The sequence below is a fragment of the Xiphias gladius genome, chromosome 5, assembly GCF_016859285.1.
Source record: "Xiphias gladius isolate SHS-SW01 ecotype Sanya breed wild chromosome 5, ASM1685928v1, whole genome shotgun sequence".
NCBI lineage: Eukaryota > Metazoa > Chordata > Actinopteri > Istiophoriformes > Xiphiidae > Xiphias > Xiphias gladius.
Window position 1 is genome coordinate 13858605 of NC_053404.1, and position 18205 is coordinate 13876809.

The 18205-nt window shown below is 36.7% G+C and overlaps 1 protein-coding gene across 1 annotated transcript in view; it reads left to right on the forward strand.

Moving 5' to 3' along the window:
• Window positions 1–15107, forward strand: part of vipr1b (vasoactive intestinal peptide receptor 1b) — a 53380-nt gene extending 38273 nt beyond the window's left edge. Inside the window, exons 7-13 of the mRNA XM_040127649.1 lie at window positions 4447–4600; window positions 4760–4820; window positions 4918–4990; window positions 7854–7945; window positions 8609–8738; window positions 9397–9438; window positions 12255–15107. Coding sequence (XP_039983583.1) covers window positions 4447–4600; window positions 4760–4820; window positions 4918–4990; window positions 7854–7945; window positions 8609–8738; window positions 9397–9438; window positions 12255–12446 — 744 coding nt within the window. The 3' untranslated portion in view covers window positions 12447–15107. The remainder of the gene's footprint in view (window positions 1–4446; window positions 4601–4759; window positions 4821–4917; window positions 4991–7853; window positions 7946–8608; window positions 8739–9396; window positions 9439–12254) is intronic.
• Window positions 15108–18205: the final 3098 nt, after the last annotated feature.

Sequence of the window (18205 nt, forward strand, 5' to 3'; positions counted from 1 at the left end):
TTAAATTGAAAATAGCAAGAATTTTAGATCTTTAGCCAGAAGAAAGGACAAAATAAAATAACATATACACATATATAATGTATATACATGTACATTCCCACATACAATATATAAACATAGTTATACATGTGCAAAGACATACGTGTTCACGCACAACCTTGCACAAATGCATGTTTGGCAAATTAAAATATGGCCATAAAAAAGCCTCATGATAAAAGTGAGTTTTTAAGAGCAGCTTACAAGAAGGTACTTATTTTTTTATGGTTTTCATTGTTTTGTTTTTCTTTTATGTCATTTGTATTCTGGTATTCACTGTTATGCCAATATTATTATACACGTATTTTTGATATACATTCACATATTGTGTATAAAATATAAAGATCAGTCTTTACAGTATATGCATCAATGGTTAAATTTAATTGGTTATTGAATTGCTGATCAAAAAAGTAGCAACACCCCAATTTAAAAATACTTTTTTAAAAGTGAAAGTCTGGCATGACTTAAAGAAATGTACAGAAAAATCAAAAGCAAAATGTACTTATTAGTTAGTATCTATATACATGTAGTCATTAGGCAGAAGAAGCCAGCATTTCAATATTATATTATTATTGAAATATGGCTGAATTATTATTACTGATGCATTACTGTGTAAGCAGCATTTCATCCTGTCCTGTGTCCTGGGAAAACCTTGCATCTTCAAAGTGTCAACATTTCATGAGCTGAGAAAAAGAGCCCTGTGTTTTCACAATTTTTAATGGTTTATTTAGGTTAAGAAGTTGGTGAAATGTGGCTACAAAGTAACACTAAATTCTTCAGTTTATCTGAAAAAAATCTGAATCCATAAATACATGGTTTTCTTTGGACTACAGCAGTTTGTTAACTGTATAGTTTCAACTACTTTATATACTGCTGTAGTTTAACCTATCCCAATCCATCATATCTTAAAAACTCATCATAGGTTTAGTGTTTACATTTATTTGGCATCTGTGGTTACTAGTTTGCACATTAAGATGTTTATTGGAGTAAAAAGTAATTTTTTCCATCTGAAATGTAGCTGAATAGATCTATAAAGTTGCATTAACTGGAAATAATACAGAAAGTACTTCAGAATTTTATTTAAGCACTATACTAGAGTAAATGTGGTCATACTCTGCCATGGCCTATTATGCTAATATATTCTCAAACCACAACATGACATACACGTGGTTCAGTAATCAGTTTAATGGACACAAAATGTACTGAGATGGCCTAGAGTATTATCCCAGGAAACTGGTGAGAGATCAGTGTACTAAACTATGAATGAGAAGCTGTTGGACATCATCTTCTTCAGTCTTCAATGATGATTAATGATGCACATGTATCCATAAAGAGTTCGACTCTTCTGCAGGGGCTCGGGCATTAGACTTAAGTTCATTTTTCATGTGACACTTTTCGTACTCATTCATCATTCTTAGCATTTCGAGTTGAGGTAAGAGTTGTGGCATTTTCAGCATTATATCATGACTTGTTTGTCCTTGTTTTGACATGTGGGAGGAGGATGAGCTCTGTCTGAAAGAAAAAGAATGTTGCAGTTGTTCCTGCTGTTGTCTCATTTATATCCACTCTGTGTTTTTTTAACCACATTTTTCGTTGTCTTTACCTCAATGCTCTACTGTCCACAGTTCTCTATCCATAATGTGCATCAGTCCATACCTAATCACACCTTTTCCTTTTCCCTCTCCTCCTATTTCATCCCATGCCTCACATCTGGTGCAGTACATCTGCTAAAGTTACCAACACATTCACTCTCACAGGTCACAGGTCATTTTTAAATGGGTACAGTGTATTGATTTTTCTTATCTCTGTGATGACCTCCATGTAAGATCTCTGGGATGGTCATCCCCAAACAGCTTGTATGTAGCTCATGGTACGTGTATCAGCCTTGGACCTATGCAGTGAAAGTGTGTTTCAAAGCGTGTTGGACCAAGGAGGCTGTGAAAGAGACCCCCCAAACAATTAGGAAAATGAACCTTTTATACGCATCTTTGTTTAACAAGTTCAATAGCAGTCTCCCCACTCTGCATTCGATGGGAGCAAACTGAACTTTGAATGTATTCAACCATCCTGATGGAAGGCTTGTGATGTTGTGCTTGTCAGCCAACCAGAATACAGCTGATCGTGTTATGCTGCATGTTTTTGTTTCAGTACTCCTCTCTTGTCCCTCGCTTACTAAAATATATGCTGTAACATTTCTGCATTTTACTTTGCTTCCTCTGGTTTGGAAAAGATAAGAGTTTATATTTTGCTATCTGAATATATGGCTTATATCACAGGGGTGCCTACTATCAGTGAAAAATAAAACTTGCCGAGGACTTTATTAGGAACACCATACTATTACTGGTGTAGGGCCTCCTTTTGCTCTCAAAACAGTTCTATAAGATGTTGGAAACAGTCCTCAGATAATTTCTACAGATTTGTCAGCTGCACATTCATGCTACAAATCTCCCATTCTACCACATCCCAAAGGTGTTCTACTGGATTCAGATCTGGTGACCGGGGTGGCCATTGAAGTACAGTGAACTCACTGGAACTAGTTTGAGACCACTTTTGTTTTGTCACATGGTGCATTGTCATGCTGGAAGTAGCCATTAGAAGATGTGTAAATTTTCATCAATTATACACAGATAGGCTGTGGCATTCACACCATTACTTATTGGTATTAATGGGCCCAAAGTGTGCCAAGAAAACATTCCCCACATCATTACACCACCACCACGAGCCTGGACTGTTGACACAAGGTAGGTTGGGTCCATGGATTCATGCAGTGGATGGCAGATTTTTTTGAGAGATTCATCAGACCAGGCTATGTTTTTCCAGTCTTCGACTGTCCAGTTTTGGTGAGCCTGCAGCCTCTGATTTCTGACAGAAGTGAAACCCAACGTGGTGTACTGCACATGTTGTGCATTCTGAGATGATTTTCTGCTCACCACAGTTGTAAAAACTGGTTATCTGAGTTACCCTAGTCTTTCTTTCAGCTTCAACCAATCGGGCCATTCCCCTCTGACACTCCGTCATCAATAAGGCATTTCTACTGTAGAACTGCCAGTCACTGGAGCAGCATTCTGAGTAAACTCTAGAGACTATTGTGCGTAAAAAAAATCCCAGGACATCAGCATTTTCAGAAATACTCAAACCAGCCCATCTGGCACCAACAACCACGCCACGGTCAAAGTCACAGAGATCACATTTTTCCCCCTTCTGATGTTTGATGTGAACATTAAGTGAAGCTCCTGACCTGTTTCTGCATGACTTTATGCATTTCACTGCTACATGATTTGCTGATTGGATTATTCCTAATCGTTATTCCTAATAGTTCCAAATAGATTGCTTGGTGAATGTACTTTGGTGTACATATACTTAAATGAGTGAAGCCTCTCTAATGTTGAGAGTCTCTCGCGATCAATTCTTAAGTTCTAATATCACCAAGCTATAAATAAGGGGTAATAAACATCATGTCTTCAGTTAAGAATGTTATAAAATAATTATGATGATGAGTTTCTCACTTTCTAATATTTGCTAGCCAATAGCAAATGTTAGTAAATCATCTGTACTTAGAAATGTTTATTAGACATTAACAGAAAGTTTTTCTGTGTTTGTAAATGTTAATAGATTCTTAATAAGTCAGTTTTTGTTCAGACGGTTAGTGATCAAATGGTCTATTAGAGGGTCATCCTGAAGGACTATTGAGCTATTGTAATTATTAGTGGTTATATATGAACTATGAAACATTAGTAAATGATTTATTATCCCATTATATAGCCATTAAGTATTACCTTATAAACGGTTTATAAAAGTGTTGAGTCGGTTCTTGAATTGATGACTTTTAAAGTCACTGTATCACTGGTTAACCAGTGCAAGAAAACCAATTATCTTTAAAGATATTTCACATGTTCCATTCATTGAAATTCCCATTATTGGAAATTCTCAAGGTAAAACAACTGCTAATATTAGACTATAAAAAACTACCTTTTCAGTGTAGAATAACCTTTTTCTGTCACCTCACTATTTGTCTGTTATGTATTGTTCACTGAAAGCTCAGAGGTGCATTTAGTCCCAGTAACCTGCAATCAAGCCGATTTGTGCTACCCTCAGTTTGCCATGTGAGGCATTGGGGTTGATGGTACTCTTTGTCCCTTTTTGACTTGGAAATATATGTGTGTTTGTGTGTGTGTGTGTGTGTGTGTGTGTGTTAGTGTGCGTGTCTGAATCTCAAATCAAAAATTAATTGTCTTATCTTAAAGTTGGCATATAGGCAGCCCATTCTTTCTTCTTCTAAATTTTTACCACTGAAGGGAATTAAATGACACTGTAATATCTTCATTGTAATCTTATTCAGTTTGTATCCACGAGTGTACCTTAGAAGATAATTTTGTGACTTATGCTTTTGTGTACTGTGTCCATTGCCAGGTTGGCTGCAAAGCAGTGATTGTGTTCTTCCAGTACTGTATAATGGCCAGTTTCTTCTGGCTGCTGGTGGAAGGCCTTTATCTTCACGCATTGTTGGCTGTTTCTTTCTTCTCCGAGAGGAAGTACTTCTGGGCTTACATTCTGATCGGCTGGGGTGAGACTGTCCTCCTTTTATGTCTTTATATGTCTTTGCTGTCCCGGGTTGAGACCACACCGACTGTCAGCTGAAGACGGACTACAGGTTTTGACCCTTGCCGGTGGAATGCAATAATAACTTTGTTGTGTACTTTATATCTTTTTTTAACGTCCCCAGGAGGTCCAACAATTTTCATCACAGCTTGGAGCATCGCTAAAGCCTACTACAATGATGTGGGGTAAGAAAAACAGCAAGGAATTGCCAGCACAAAATCTAGCATTTTTTTCTTAAATTTGCAACATCTTGTACGTTAATATTGTTTCATGTCTTACCAGGTGCTGGGATATAATTGAGAACACAGATATGTTCTGGTGGATCATTAAAACGCCTATTTTGGCATCAATCCTGGTAGGTTTACAAGCATTAAGCACTTTGTTTCTCACTCAGAGTCTATTACATCAGTATTCCGGCACACTGAGTTCCCAAGTCAGACTTTTGCAAAGCAAAACGTAGCCTGTGAGAGAGAAAACATCTTTGTCAGTTACCATCAAGCCACCTCAGACTAAACTGTCAGTGTTATTTATGTGAATGCTTTTGAACTCCAGATCTTTTTGGTAGTCTGCTATATGTCGGCACTCTCACTGAGAGGTCAGTATGACCTCAAAGTTCTCATTTCACTTAGGAAAGTTGGCAGGATAATCACTATCAGTTTATTTCTCTTGACTGACAGGTCATCATCTACTTCATTTTCCAGCATCATGCTGTCTTTTCCTCCATTTTAATTTTGAACACAGTAATAGCATCTACCTCTGAACATCTGCTGAGGGGGGGATTCAGCGATTTTGAAGAGAGGAATGTTTATAAATGTTGATTCAACAAAAAATAGTCAGCGTTTTGATGTTCTTTGGGTGTTTAAGGACTGTTTGATATTTTTGGAAATACTATTTTTTGCTTTTTTTTTTTTTTAACCAAGAGTTATATCAGAAGATCAATCACTCTCACATCTTTATATTAAATACAGAGCTAGTCACAGGAGGTAGTGAGCTTATCTTAGCATGGAAACTGGCAGCAGGGAGAGACAGCTTGGCCGCTAATTGCCAAGAAATAGCATGTGGCTTTTTTCTAATTGTGTACGGATTAAACAAGCAAGTTATGTTAATAGGTGAGATTTATAAGGTAAAATTGTTAGGTGTATTGAACTTTGGTTAAAACCAAGCTAGCTGTTTCTCCCTGCTTCCAGTGTTAAACTAAGCTAACAGTGTTAAGCTAAGCTAACTTGAGCTCCTAATGCAGTAATTTGACATTTTGAGAATTATGCCTATTTACTCCCTTGCTGTGAGTTATGATAAGGCCGATACCACAATAAATATGAAGCTAAAGCCAGAATAAATCATTAAGTTTTTAAGTGAGACATAGGTTAGGGTTTAGGTTAGGGTTAGGCAGTTACAGTAAGTCTCCAGGAAATGAATGTTAGTCAAAGTAATGTCCTTCTAAGTCATTACAGGACTCTGTGTGTTTGTTGGTTTGTGTTTGTAAACAAATGAAAGCAAATATGTGGCTGTGTGACTGAGAAATGAAGGCATTTTCAGAGAGGTTTGAAAAGGACATTTTTTTGAGTTTAGTTCGTTGTTGTTGATTTCTGGAAGAATTTCTTTGAAAGAACTGCTTCATCTGACCCCAACTAAATATTTACTGATGATTAATTTGCCTCTATCCCTCCTGTGTTGAGCTGCATTCTTATTTCTTCACAAATTCTTTATTAGCCACGCTATGTCAATAGCAAAAGTTAGCATGCTAATAGGCTAAACTAAGAAGGTCAACATGGTAAATATTATACCTGGCAAACAGCAACATGTTAGCATTGTCACTTTGAGCAAGTTAGCATACTTTAACATTTGTGCAACTCAAAGAATTTCTGTTGCTTAGGTACAGCCTGACAGAGATAGCATGATTGTAGATTGTAGACTTAGACGTTTTTGTTCAGTCCTACAGTCCTACTGTGCACTGACTCTCTCAAAGACTCTCTAGCTTATGTGGGAAATTAATTTGAGGTAAGTAATTTTACTATTTGAACATTGTCACCATTTTCCATATACAGTGGAAACTGCTTATAGTGATCACTTCTGTCCGGGTCAAATTGATTTCTACAAGCATATGATCAGTATAACCAAATTTATTTTTATTTTTATTTATTTCATATTCAGATTACCATTTGAGTTACATTTGTATATTTATTACATGAATATAAAGAATGAAACGGACAGCTTCAAATTATTTACTGATTTAAAGACAAAATAACACATCCTTTCCAGTAACCTGCCAATAAATTTACAGTAACATATAAGTTCCTTTCCAGAAAATTCTAGGACTGTAAGACCCATAACAAGCCTCATCACACTTTAAAGGGAATACAAGCCCTGGCCAGCTACATATTAATACTAAATGAAAAACAGCATGTTACCTATTGAACTGTAGAGGTGCTGACAGGTGGATTTTGCTACTTCTAGACAAAGCCAGACTGGCTGTTTCCCCGTTTTCAGTTTTGCTGGCTATAATTTCATAATAACCATATAGATGTGATGGCGGTATCGATCTTCTCATGTAAAACTCAGTAAGAAAACAAATATGGGTATTTCCAAACTATTACATTAACAACCCGATATTTAGTGATTGCACCACCAGATTTGAAATAAGACAGTATGGTACACACAAAGCAAACGCTCTTTGACATCAAATTCCCATCATTCACTGATGTCTGCTGATATCCTGCTTTGTCTTTTTTGTTTCTTGGCAGCAGCTGTTAACTAAGCAGGTTCAGTTGCGTTATTTCACATTAGGACCAGGATCAGCAGCCTGGCTGTCAGATCACTGTGTCCTTCTCTCTCTGCAGCAGCTGAGTTATGTTTGTGAATGCATCATAATGTTTGCGTTGTGTTGCCGGTTCAGAGGTCCAACTCAAAATAACAACTTAGAGATGCTCATTTTCCCACAGGGCAGCACCACAATCAAATCAGAGCAAAATGAAATTCAGCATCCGGTTTCTGTCATGATATGTATTTCTCAAACATTCCTCCAAATCCATTAGTTAAAGCACTGAAAACATGTAGAGAAGAAGTAATGACTTTCTTTTGAACAAGATTTTTTCCATATAGGAATTTCATATAGTAAAAAGTTTACATTTCTGATGAATATTTCATTAACCAACAGCACTATTTTACATTGTAAAATACCCCTTTACTGTCCTCACTTGACACTTGAATATTCTTCACAGATGAACTTTATTCTCTTCATCTGCATCATTCGAATACTTCGACAGAAGATCAACTGCCCAGATATCGGAAGAAATGAGTCCAACCAGTACTCGTGAGTATAATATAATGTCTTTTTCATGCTGCAAATTTGTATTTTTCATTAGCTGAAATGAGATGAAATGTTATTGATCACTATAAGGACACTGGGAATCTTCTGCACCGCTTCAACAGTTTTCTGTGTTGGGCTGACTTCAGTCCATATTCTGATAGTGACCTGCATTCACAGGATAAATGAAGATTATCATGAATAAGCAAAGAAAGCTGGAATTAAATCACACATATATTTCCTGTAGGTACAACTGGTGATGTAAATTAAATTTTTTTCTGTGATGTCCTTTAACTTTTTTTATACACTCCGAGCAATACAGGATGACCAATCCTTTTGGACTTCAGAAAAGAAAACCCTAGCATGTGGTGCTCAGATCACTGTAGTCCCCCCTGGCAGCTGCTTTATGCAGAGATATAGCACTCTGTGTTTAAGTGATTTTTCCTGTGATGAAGAGTATCTCTTAAGCCAGCCATAATGCATGAGCTATTTTCCATCTGACACTTTAACGCTGTTTTTTTTTTCCTGCCATCTCTGGTCCTCTGAGCTGAAATGTAAAATTAAAGTACTCTGGAGTTGCATTTCATTATTGGCATATGTGGAGACAGATTGAAAATCAGTTTCACCGGAGGGAGAAATTTGAATCTGTTTTTTGCTTTGTCGTTTCAGGAGACTGGCAAAATCAACGCTGCTTTTGATCCCACTGTTTGGGATGAATTTCATCGTGTTTGCATTCATCCCAGAGCAAGTGAAGACTGAGATACGGCTAGTTTTTGACTTGATTCTGGGGTCATTTCAGGTACGATATCAACTTTTTAAGAACAAGTGCTTACATAAACAAAATCTGCATTTTACATTTTGCACATTTCACTTTGAACTCTTAAATTAGAATTTGAATTAGATGCCTTATGAGAAATAGTTTCCCAGAAAGTCAACCAACATTGAAAAAAATGTTTCTTTAATTTTGAAATTGAAGTCCATTCAAGGTCCAAAGTAATAATTTGGCACCCTGTCAGCACTGCCCTTCGAGAATTTCTAGTGAAGAAACCCTTGCAAAAAACTGTGGCACGTCTCCAGGCACTTCGCTGGCCGATTCAGTGGCAGTGTTACTGTTTTAAGCCCCCAATGTTATTTTAGTTCATCAAATAAGAATGAGGAATGATGGAGATTTCAGCTAGACAGCACAACTGCATTACGGAGCACCTGGAAGCCAAGGAAACCATTCCAGCACATTCCTCCCATCATTATTCTTATCCTTCGTTCTCATTATTACTATAGCCATCACATGGTATGCATTGTTTTTGTCAGTGTAATCAATTTGTAATGTCTCATGAATGCCACACATTTTCCATAAATGAGCAAATGGTTGTAAAGACAACATTAACAGATTTTACTGGAAATTTCACAATGACACAAACTATTATTGCTCTTTTATCTGTGTTTTTCTTTCCCTTTAGGGCTTTGTGGTTGCTGTCCTTTACTGCTTCCTCAATGGAGAGGTATGTATCCCCATCGCAGTGAACATTTTGTATAGAGACACTTTTAAAATCTCAAGATTCCCATGCAGAGATAGCCCACAGTGGTGCTGTGGTAATTCTCAGAAAATGTAGTTTATCTGTAGTTTCTCTGTGGCTCCCTCGGTGCACCATTACTCACAGAGTCCTGAAAGGTGGATGGAGCTGTGAGTATGAGTCACCAGCAATGGTCATTCCAGCTGTCTCTCCTCCATTGGACCTCCTCGCAGCATATTTTCTATGCTCTGCCTGCAGGGTGGGAGGGCTGTAAAAAGCAGAGCCTGTATGGCAGGGAGCTATTTAGCGATATCTGCAAAGGCTCTCTGTGGGCAGATTAGTTATGTTCCCAGTGCTGGGCCAGATTGAATCAGAGTGATGGGCTAGATGGCAGGGCTTGACAGTATGCTGCCTGAATTTTAATCTGGTGCAATTTTCAGGTGTCCTTTGTCAAGTGTGAAACCTTGATGGTGTAGAATTATTAAGTTTTTAAATTACTGGAGCCTCAAGAGCAGAATATGGACCTGGTATCATGTTTATTATTTGCTACATGAGAAGCATATCAAGTCACAACAAAATACATGAAATGTAATAAATTACAGAAATTGTCACATATATAAAAAAACAAAATCAAACAAAGGCAAAGTGTCTTTGCCTTGTGCCCCTCTGTGCCCCCCCTTCAACTCTCCAGCTCCCCCTAACATGTTTGAAGGCTATAAAAAAATATTGACACTGTCAAAGATACATGAATATTATGTAAAGACATGAAAACTTAAGGAGAGGTTAGTCTTTATTTCAGTTTATTCTGTAGGAGTTTTAGAAAGATGTGGTTTTAATCAAATTAGAAACGGGTTTCAATAAGAAAGACCTCTAATAAGTAAGTAAGAAAAGTGGGCCTTATGGGGCAGAGTGGGTCTAATTAAAGATGTTATTGAATTGCATTATACAGTGTTTGTCGAGCTTGATTCATACCAGGGACTAAAAGTATGGATTTATCGTCCTCTGCTGATTCAGTTTTGACCTTTCTTTCTGTTTTTCTTACTTTTATAATAAGCATATACAAAAACAAAAACAAGGGACAACTACACAAAGGTCCCCAACCCAATACACCCACCGACATACAATAAAAAGAGGTGCCAGAGCAGTAAGTAATTACCCAGGTATGACCAAATATGCTGTATTTCCACTGTCCATACAGGCTGGATTTGTCTATACATTGTCACAGTACAGAGGTGTACAATGAGTATGATTTAAAAAGTACTTCAAAAGGACTGTACACATTCAAAATCAACATACACAACCTATTGCAGCCAAGTCAGTTTGCTTTCCGATATCATCAATAAAGAGACAGCAAATATAGCGCATGAGCCAGATGTTGAGTATCTAATCTCATCTAAATAAAGACAGGAACCCATATTGGTACTTCTCAAGACAAGGAGGGGAGGTAGATTTTCATTCTCTCAAAATAACCCTTTTAGCTATAACCATACAAAATATTAAAGCCTGCTGGGTCTCATATGGCAGTTTTAGGGAGCTTTCAGAACAACCCAAAACAGCAAATTCACAGTTTGGGTCAATTAGTTTCCCAATAATTATACTCGGTAAATGGATAACAGTTCTTTTTTTTTAATGTGTCTCTTTTGAGTCCCCAAACTTTATGGAAGTGCACTACCAAATCAGTGTAGTGCCATCAAATCTTTTGCAAAGCACTGGTTTGAAAGGCTGTGCAAAAGATTTAAAGTTTAGAATTATGGACATATATCCCAGATAATGCCAGATTGAGAGCAAAAAAAAAAAAAAAAAAACTGCATTACTCCTCAGTTCCTTATTTTTGATATTCCTCCTCTGAGTTGGCAATCTCTTATTCTTTGGATTTTCTGTGGAAGCTTTTAATATTTATTCTCTATCCTTTATCTCTTCAGCTTTCGTTGCTGTTGGTGGCCATCCCAAACACCTAGTTTCTCCTGTTTAATGTAAAATGTATCACATTTTATGCACTAGACAGATTTTTTTTTTTTTTTGCATAGAAAGAGATACATGCTTACAGGTGCTCTAAACAACAAATATAAAAGTCTTCATGAACTTGGTATGAACTTATATTATTATTCTCTTAAGTAGGTTAGTGGAAGAAAGTTGCAAATGGGAGAACTATTTATATAAATATTGCAGAGGTGACTACTAAAACTTTGGTAACACTTTATAACACAGGCCACCATTTACAGTGTAATTTGGCATTTGAATTAGCTACTGATAAAACATTACAGGTTCACACTAGTACTTAAATCTACTGTAGGTACAGTGGAAGAAAACAAGACAATGGGGAACAAGGGAGTGACAACCACCACTACCACCACCAGAGTTAAAAGGTGATAGGTGTGTGCTTGGTGGTATCATGGATGGATTATTGAATAGGCTCACTGGGTAGAGGACTGGACCAAAGCCTCTGTATGAAGTGTCTGTTAATATACAAAACAACTACAAAGAGACACAAAATGCTACAAAGAGACACAAAATGACAACAAAAATATACAAAAGACCACAAAGAGAGAAATTACTAAAATGACAAGCAAAACAACTACAAAAAGATGCAAAATAACCACAGAGAGACACATAACAGCAAAACGATGAAAATGACTAAAAGGAGAGAAACCACCACCACAAAGAGACAAAAAACATCGACAAAGAGACAATTTGTCTCTTTCTCTTCTTAAATGCAAGTCTTAATACATACAAAATTACATGGTGAATCCCTGGCTGTATTATAAAGTTTTACCCAGACATTTTATTGGTCTAATCCATCGTAGGTCCAAGGAGAGATCAAGAGGAAATGGCGGAGGTGGCACCTGCAGCGATACATGGGCTCTGACACCAAATACCAACACCCATCTATTGGCAGCAGCAACAACTTCAGCACCCAAATCACCATGCTGACACGATGCAGCCCAAAAACTCGCCGGGGTTCATCCTCCTGTCATGACGACTTGTCTAGCATATGACTCACACAAACAGTGATACAGACATACATGCTGTTCAAAATACTCTCATGCCAAACATTAGGCAGAAAAGACACAGCATATGTAAGCTCTAGAATAAAATATACACACTTCCTTATTAACACATTGCACTTGTGAAGGATGTTTTGCTTTAGTGTAACGGGGACAAAGGACAATAAAGAGAAGACAGAAAAAAAATATATAGGAAAATAGTGTGACTGTAATCAGCTTTGAAGAGGCTTTTAATCTTAGCGCTTCTTTAAAATAATAAGATTAAGTGACAAAAATACAAGCGCATTGCTTTACAAGCACAACTTTTTAACATTGTATTTGTATTTCATGATTCAGTGCCCATGTACAGGTGAATTTCTGAGTTACATCATTATGGTCAATTGTTATTAATGTTCCTGTGTGCTCAGACACTGGGCAAAGCGAAATGTCACATATTAAGGGGGTTGTGTGCGGGATCCAAATGTGAATTGCACCAGCAGACACATAATCTGATTTAATTATTATAACAATCATTTAATGGATTCCTGCAGCTCCAAATGAACAAGGCTGATGCAAAGACACAACCATAAGAAGAAAGGGAGCTGATGTTTTTTAACACAAAGTCCCATTATTTATATTCTTACAGTGTATGTGGTGACATCATAGACAAAGAAAAGTACCAGAAGTGCATTATGGGGTTGTTTTTGAGCATTGAATGTGTGTGGTGGAAAGTATGTTTTAAAACATATTTTTAGGCATCCAAATAGAACAAAGCAGTGTGCTGTGTAGGAAGACAGAAAAAGAGAGACTGGCAAGTAACCAGCAGGAGATGTTATTTCAATACATGCCAAATGGTTGAGGCTTCAAACCAGGTGACCAGTGTGATGCTGATTCACAATGACGCTTTTTTTCACGATGAGTACAAATGCCCTTTTCTGCACTATCACTCTCATGAGAGACAGATTGCCCTTTGCCTTCCCTCTTATCAGTGCAGCCTTCCCTCTTGTTTTGTGTGATTCTGAGCCTGTGATAGGGTCCATGTGTTTTATTATTTGAGGCACTCTGGCAGTTTTTGTTGGATCACTGTCGAGTCCCTGTTTCAGTGTTTGAAGTGACACGTTAAATACAATCTTCACTGGCTGTCGAGCTGCACAGCAGCTCTGAAGAGGAAATGCCTTTAAGCAATTCAGTCCTTGAATGTTTACATTTACTTGGGAGGAGTCATTTAACATTGTACAGTAAGTATACAGTGTAAAGTATAATGAATTGCTAGGGATTGTTGTGCCATACTGATTGCATTGTGGCTACAATATCAGTAATATGTCCGTGTAATTGTTGTTTGTTCATGTTATTGCAACATGTGTGATTTGCCAGGAACATAAAAATCTTTTGTACAAAGTTGTTTATTTAGCAGTCTGTTTTATTCTAAAGCATAAAAGCTAAACAGGAGGCCCTGCATTACACTTTAAAACAGTATTTGGATTCATAATACAGAGCATGCAGTTTGATGAGAACCTTTCTAGGTAATGCTTTGGTACACTGACATCAGTTTCAACTCCTAAATCCTTTCATTGTGAGAGTTATTAAAAGTATTTCCTGAATTCTCCATTGATGTGTCAGGTTCAAACTTAGCAGTTGGATTAGGTTGAACCTGCCAAGTCAGAAGAGACCATTGGAGCCTGTATGTAAAGGAAAGCAAGGTGACAAGGATGACTGATGCACACATTTTTCCAGTTGCATCTTTCCATTGACTTTGGATACAATTGTGCCACCTCTAACATTCACTTCTTGTTCTGTCTGAATACACATTAAGAGTACTAAGTAAAATTATAGAGGAACACCAGTGTTGATGGAATATCCGCTTATTTGCTTTCTTGCCAAGAGTTAAATGAAAAAATTGATACCAGTCTCATGTATGCAGGGTTAATATTTAGCTGAAGCCAGCAGCCGGTTAGCTTAGTTTAGCACTAAGCATGAAAGCAAGGGGGTTGTTATCTTTGGACGGAGTAGGGCTAGCTGTTTGCACCTGTTATCAGTCTCTATGCTAAGCTAAGCTAACCAACTGCTACCTGAAGCTTCATATTTACTACAAAGGTTTTCCTCAAAATGTCTAATAATTTAAAGGCTCTTTATTCAACATTTTTTGGTGCCTGTCCTCTGTGTCAGTAAAGTTTAGTGTAAATGTGTGAGTGTGAATTTGCCAATGTACCTCTCATAATGCTGATTGTAAATAGATTTGTACATATGAAAAAACAATTCTAGTATACAGTATTTTAAAATTCAGCCACGGGTGTTGCTGGATGTTATCCTTTAGTGTTCTGGTAACATGGTATGGTTGTTGTTGTGTATCAGTGAGATAATATTGAAAAGGGATATTGAATCAACAATCATTCTAATGTGCACTTACAGTAAGCGTTCAGTATTGAAATATGTGTAATATAAATTTGTTTATTTGCAAACTGGATATTTTGTTGTGTATATTTAAGAACTGAGAGTTGATTTGTTTGGTTTGTTGTTAGTGCAATGCGTGTAACACTGGTGTAATGCATTCCATTATGTAGCTACAATTGTACTGTAAGTATTATTTGCTTAAATTCACATTTGTGTACACATAAAGCCACTTCTTAGTTTTGTTTTTGAATATTTAATTATTAATTTTGTTATACAGTGTATGTAAGGAGTGTTATCTTGGCAGGAAATTTATCTTGCCATAAAAATGTGACATTGTTTCACTAGAAATATATTAAATAAATTATTTAGAAATATACAAAAAGGTAGAAGTTTAATTTTCTGTCCTCAAACTCCAACTCTGCATCACACTTTGCTTCAATTCGTTTTTTAAGTGTCTATACTTTTGCAGTGAAATTATCTCATTATTAGTAAGACTTTCTGCACCATGAAAAGTTGTAATTTCCTCACTGACTGCAACATATGACATTTTGTTCCCTAATTGAAGCTTATTTCCATAAGTGCTCTCTTTTACTTGACAAGGGCATAGCCTAAAGCTGATTCATTATTTATTTTACTCCTAGAGATACTCACTTCAAGCTTCAGACTTAAGTTGTTCATGCAAATAGGCCGACTACTTTTAGTGAAAAAATTAAGTTCAATGAGCTACATTCAGGTCTTTTTCATTTAAATATTTATATTTTGCAGTGGATGCCTCCTCAGCTTGCATTCTGTTCATGCTAAGCTTAGAAACAGATGATGACTTGATTAAATATCTGTAATTTAGGAATGAAAACAGACAGCTCGATGCTCCAGCTGATATGAATGTGTAATATTATCAGAAAGCAGCACATTAGGTTCTTTAAGAAACAATGTTTTTGTATTAGACAGCTCTATGATCAGCTCACGGAAAGGAATTATCCCAGTAACTGACTGTACTTTTGCACTCCATTGTGTACAGGTCACAGTGCCCTTAAAAGACAGTAGCAATAGACAATTTCTGAAGAAGTAAAGAACAAAAACACGATTTGCGGAGCTTCAGAATTTCAACTCTGCAAAGACATCATTTACATAGGTGCAGATGGAAATCAATGATGGACAGTAACTAAATACATTTATTCACATACTTAAAGGTAGGTAACATGTACTTTAAGTAATTCTATTTTGTACCACTTTATACTCTTTTATGCCTCTACATTCATCAAATGATGACTGTTATAGTTGCAACTACGAAACAGTAAGGTTGATTGACTTTACTACACCACCTGGACTAACTAAAACAAAATTAAACACTGCTGACGCATTATTGCAGCAACTTTTTAAAGGCACACTCTATGATTTAAAACAAAGGGTATCCACGCCCACCTCTACAAAACACAGGCCTGGTATCTGTCACTCCCAAACGAATTGATATGTCTTGTTTCAAGGACAACATTTTAACTTAGGTTATTAATGTATGCTAATCCTTCCAATGGTTTCTTTTCATAAGTACACACAGATGTAAAAAAGGAGGAATTTTCAATTACGGTAAGATCAGAAACAAATAAAATATTAATGTTTCATCTGTAGCTGAAACTATTCCGTCATATTTATATGAATATACCCATATTTGTAATTATTGATTAGGCTATAAATGCTACGTTATTAACATTGCTGTAAACAAATGTTTCTGCCTTACACAGAGTTTTTCTTTTGAGTACCTTTACTTTGCAGTATTGCTAGTGTTACTTAGGTAAAGCCAATCGTGGACTTTAACAGTATTTCTATTTTTTAATCTAGTTTACTACTCTTCTACATTTCATATTGCACTTTTTACTCTACTACATTTATCTGACAGCTAGTTTCTTCTTTGCAGATTAGAATTGTACATCTACAACATATGATCAGTTTATAAAATATGATGCATTGTATAGATTAAAGTGCACAACAACATGTGAAGTTGTTAAAATTAACTCCAACTCCACCAGCTACAACATTAAAGGATCACTGTGTAGTGGCAACTAGTTGTAGATTGCAACCAATTAAATACCCCTCCCTTCCCCCCTACCTTTCAAAGCGTGTAGGCAAATCTACAGTGGCTTTCGGGTAACTTCAAGACACAAAAGACCCTCGTCAGAGCCAGTGTTTGGTTTGTCCATACTGGGCTACTGTAGAGACATGGCAGGGCAACATGGCAAGCACCATGGAAGAGGACCCGCTCCCTATGTAGATATGAAGGGCTCATTCTAATATATAATATAATATTCTAATATAACAAAAACACATCGATTGTTAGTTACAGGTGTTAAGAAAACATAATTATGAATATTATATTCAATTTCTGCCAACAGATGCCCCTAAATCCTACACTCTGGTCATTTAAAAATACTGCTCATACTTATGTACCTATACTTAAGTAAAATTTTGAATGCAGAACTTTCACTATTACTTAAGTTAAAGACCTCACCTCGGAACGTCATCATCCACTTTGTAAGGGATATGAATCATTCTTTCACCAATCACAAATCAAAGCAACTCTTGCTGCAATTCCTCCCAGTGTCAGTTGTACTTCAGTTACAATATTTGACAGGTAAGACTGACCCACTGACTTTGCTTTGGTTTAATGAAACTCCAGCTATTTGAGCTAATCTGTATGTTGTTCCTCAGGTTTATTGATCCACTTGCTGCCTTTGGGTACAGCGGACCTCTGGCTGTGCTCAACACGATGAAGCCAAGGCAAGACACCATGTGCCATAAAAATATAAACACACCCTGCCATGCTTGGTTTCTCAGATCAGCCCCTCTTGGGTCTGATGTTTCATTAGCTCTACCCATGAAGTGGAAATGAGCATGCATATAATACGATTAACTATTCATGGAAATTGTAATGATTGTAAATAAAGGGATTTCCATGGTTGACAGTTGCTGCATGAAATTTCCTGCACATATATTAAAAACATCAACCCTGAGGCCCGTGCATTGAAATATGATGATCAAATATAAGAATGTGCTTTGTTGTATATTCTTTAATCAGATGATTCATTTGATTATTTTTGCTCTGAGAGCTTAAAACATAGGTTTTAGAGTGTCTTAGATACCAGCTGTCAGAATTCATAAAACAGGTAGTAGGATACAGACATTAGAGAAGATGGATGGAGTAATTTCCCGGTGACACTTAAAATGTGAGACAGGTGTCTTGCCTGTAAGCATCTTTCAATATTCATGACATCAGTTAAATATTTATGTGACAAATAAGGGAACGTTTGGAAAGGCAATTGACTCAGCAAATAAGTGAGCTCCTTCCAAACCGCGAAGAGGCTGCTTCGATCACCTCTGCTGTCCTC